Source organism: Malurus melanocephalus, unplaced genomic scaffold (genome assembly GCF_030028575.1).
Source record: "Malurus melanocephalus ecotype Western Australia unplaced genomic scaffold, MMel_1.1 scaffold_1436, whole genome shotgun sequence".
NCBI classification, from domain to species: Eukaryota; Metazoa; Chordata; class Aves; order Passeriformes; family Maluridae; genus Malurus; species Malurus melanocephalus.
Genome location: NW_026624668.1, coordinates 1 through 2,532, shown reverse-complemented (window position 1 = coordinate 2,532; position 2,532 = coordinate 1). Strand labels below are relative to the sequence as shown.

General features: G+C 54.3%; 1 protein-coding gene across 1 annotated transcript in view; it reads right to left on the bottom strand.

Moving 5' to 3' along the window:
• Nucleotides 1-1,439, bottom strand: part of LOC130586976 (vitamin K epoxide reductase complex subunit 1-like) — an 8,112-nt gene extending 6,673 nt beyond the window's left edge. The window contains exons 1-2 of the mRNA XM_057387916.1: nt 1,239-1,439; nt 221-330 (exon numbers count right to left, since the gene is read on the bottom strand). Coding sequence (XP_057243899.1) covers nt 221-330; nt 1,239-1,402 — 274 coding nt within the window. The 5' untranslated portion in view covers nt 1,403-1,439. The remainder of the gene's footprint in view (nt 1-220; nt 331-1,238) is intronic.
• Between the last annotated feature and the right edge of the window lie 1,093 nt (nt 1,440-2,532).

The window sequence follows — 2,532 nt, the reverse complement described above, 5'->3', positions numbered from 1 at the left end:
CAGTCCATTCCAGTCCCTCCCAGTTCCAATTTTCCACCCCAAAACTCCCATTTTCCACCCCAAAATCCCCAATTTTCCACCCCAAAACTCCCATTTTTCCCATTTTTTTCCCCAGTCCCTCCCAGTCCATCCCAGTCCATCCCAGTTTATCCCAGTCCATCCCAGTCCATCCCAATCCTTCCCAGTTTATCCCAGTCCATCCCAGTTGATCCCAGTTTACCCAGCAGCCCCTGCAGGAGGTAGAAGAGGACCCCGTAGGCGCCGTTGGGGGCGTTGACGACGCTCTCCTTCCCCAGCAGCGGCTCCACCAGGCCCAGGCCACGCCCCCACCTGCAAAAGGGGCGGGGCCAACGTGGGGACACGCCCACAAAATTGAGGACACGCCCAGAAAACCATAGACACGCCCACAAACTGAAAGCACGCCCACAAAATCAAGGACACGCCCCCACCTGCAAAAAGGGGCGGGGCCAACATGGGGACACGCCCACAAAACCATAGACACGCCCACAAAATCATGGACACGCCCACAAATCCATAGACACGCCCATTAAATCAAGGACACGCCCATAAAATACGGGACACGCCCACAAAATCGGGGACACGCCCATAAAATTGGGGACACGCCCACAAAATCGGGGACACGCCCCCACCTGCAAAAAAGGGGCGGGCCCAATGTGGGGACACGCCCATAAAATTATGAACACGCCCACAAAATGGAGGACACGCCCACAAAATCAAGGACACGCCCCCACCTGCAAAAAGGGGCGGGGCCAACATGGGGACACGCCCACAAAATCAGGGACACGCCCACAAAATCGGGGACACGCCCACAGAACCATGGACACGCCCAGAAACTGAAAACACACCCACAAAATGGGGGACACGCCCACAAAATGGGGGACACGCCCACAAAATCGGGGGCACGCCCACAAACTGAAAACACGCCCATAAAATAACAGACACGCCCCCACCTGCAAAAAGGGGCGGGGCCAACATGGGACACGCCCATAAAACCATAGACACGCCCACAAAATCACGGACACGCCCACAAATTGAAAGCTTTTTTAAAAATTCCTTTTCAATTCATTTTAAATATTTTTTTGGAATTTTTTTAAAATTTTTTTAAATTTTTTTTTTTAAATTAGTTTTTTTAAAATTTTTTTATTTAAATTTTTTTAAATTTTTTTTTATATCTTTACCTCAACGAGAAGACGCGCGTACANTTTTTTTCTCTTTACCTCGAGGAGAAGACGCGCGTGCAGGACACGCTGGGCCCGATGTCGCACATCGCTCGGTACCGCGGATCCCGCGCGGCCTCGCGCTCCACGCGCAGCGCGTAAAGCGACAGCGCCGCTCCCGCCACGCACAGAACCGCCCTCAGCACCCCCAAATCCGCCATCATGGCCGTCGCTTCTCTTCCGGTTCATCCCTCGGAGCCTCCATCATGGCCGCCGCTTCTCTTCCGGTCCATCCCCCGCCCTGATTGGTCAGTTTGGAACAAGCCACGCCCACTCCGCGTAAATCTGAGCTGCCATTGGATAGCGCTGAGGCAACTTCCGCCCTTTTTCCGCGTTGTTGTCCCGCCCTGCGTTTTGATTGGATGGTTTTGCTGTCAATTATGGCGCTTCTGCGCTCTGATTGGTCAGTTTTGACAAAGCCACGCCCACTCCGCGTACTTCTGAACTCCCGCCTTTCCTCCGCTTTTTTCCCCGCCCTGCGTTTTGATTGGATGATTCTGCTGCCACTCCCGCCCCTTCTCCGCCCTGATTGGTCAGTGTGGAACAAGCCACGCCCACTCCGCGCCGTTCTGAGTTATGATTAGACAGCGCTGAGGGAACTCCCGCCCTTTTTCCGCGTTATTTCCCGCCCCGCATTTTGATTGGATGATTTTGCTGTCAATTATGGCGATTCTGCGCTCTGATTGGTCGCGCTTCTGCTACTTCCGCTTCTCTTCCGCGCTTACTGTCTTAAGCCCCGCCCCCTCCGCGTTTCTATTGGACAATTTCTCTGCCACTCCCGCCCATTTTTCGCTCTGATTGGCGCTCTCCCCGCTTTTTCCCCGCCCTAAATTATGATTGGACGTTTCCGCTGCCACTCCCGCCTTTCCTCCGCTTTGATTGGCTCTTCCTCCCGCCATTTCCGCTTCTCGCGCGGGGGTTGATGGGAGTTGTAGTCCCTCCCCCGTGAGGGAGCGGAAAAGGAAGGGGAAAAAAAAAACAAACGGCGGGAGCGGGAGGAAAATGGCGGCCGGGAGCTGAGTGAGGGGTTCGGGTTCGGAAACACCGAAAACGGTGGGGGAGGGGATGGAAAAGGTGGGGGAGGGGGTGGAAAAAGGGGGGAGGGGCGCGGTGACGTCACGGGGCAAGATGGCGGCGGCGTGAGGGGAGAGGGACCCCCAAAACCCCAAAAATTCACCCGAAAATGCCCAGAATTTACCCAAAACCCCCCAAAAATACCCGAAAATCCTCAAAATTCACCCCAAAATTACCAAAATCCCCCCAAAAATCCCAAAATCCCCGAAAATCCCCAAAA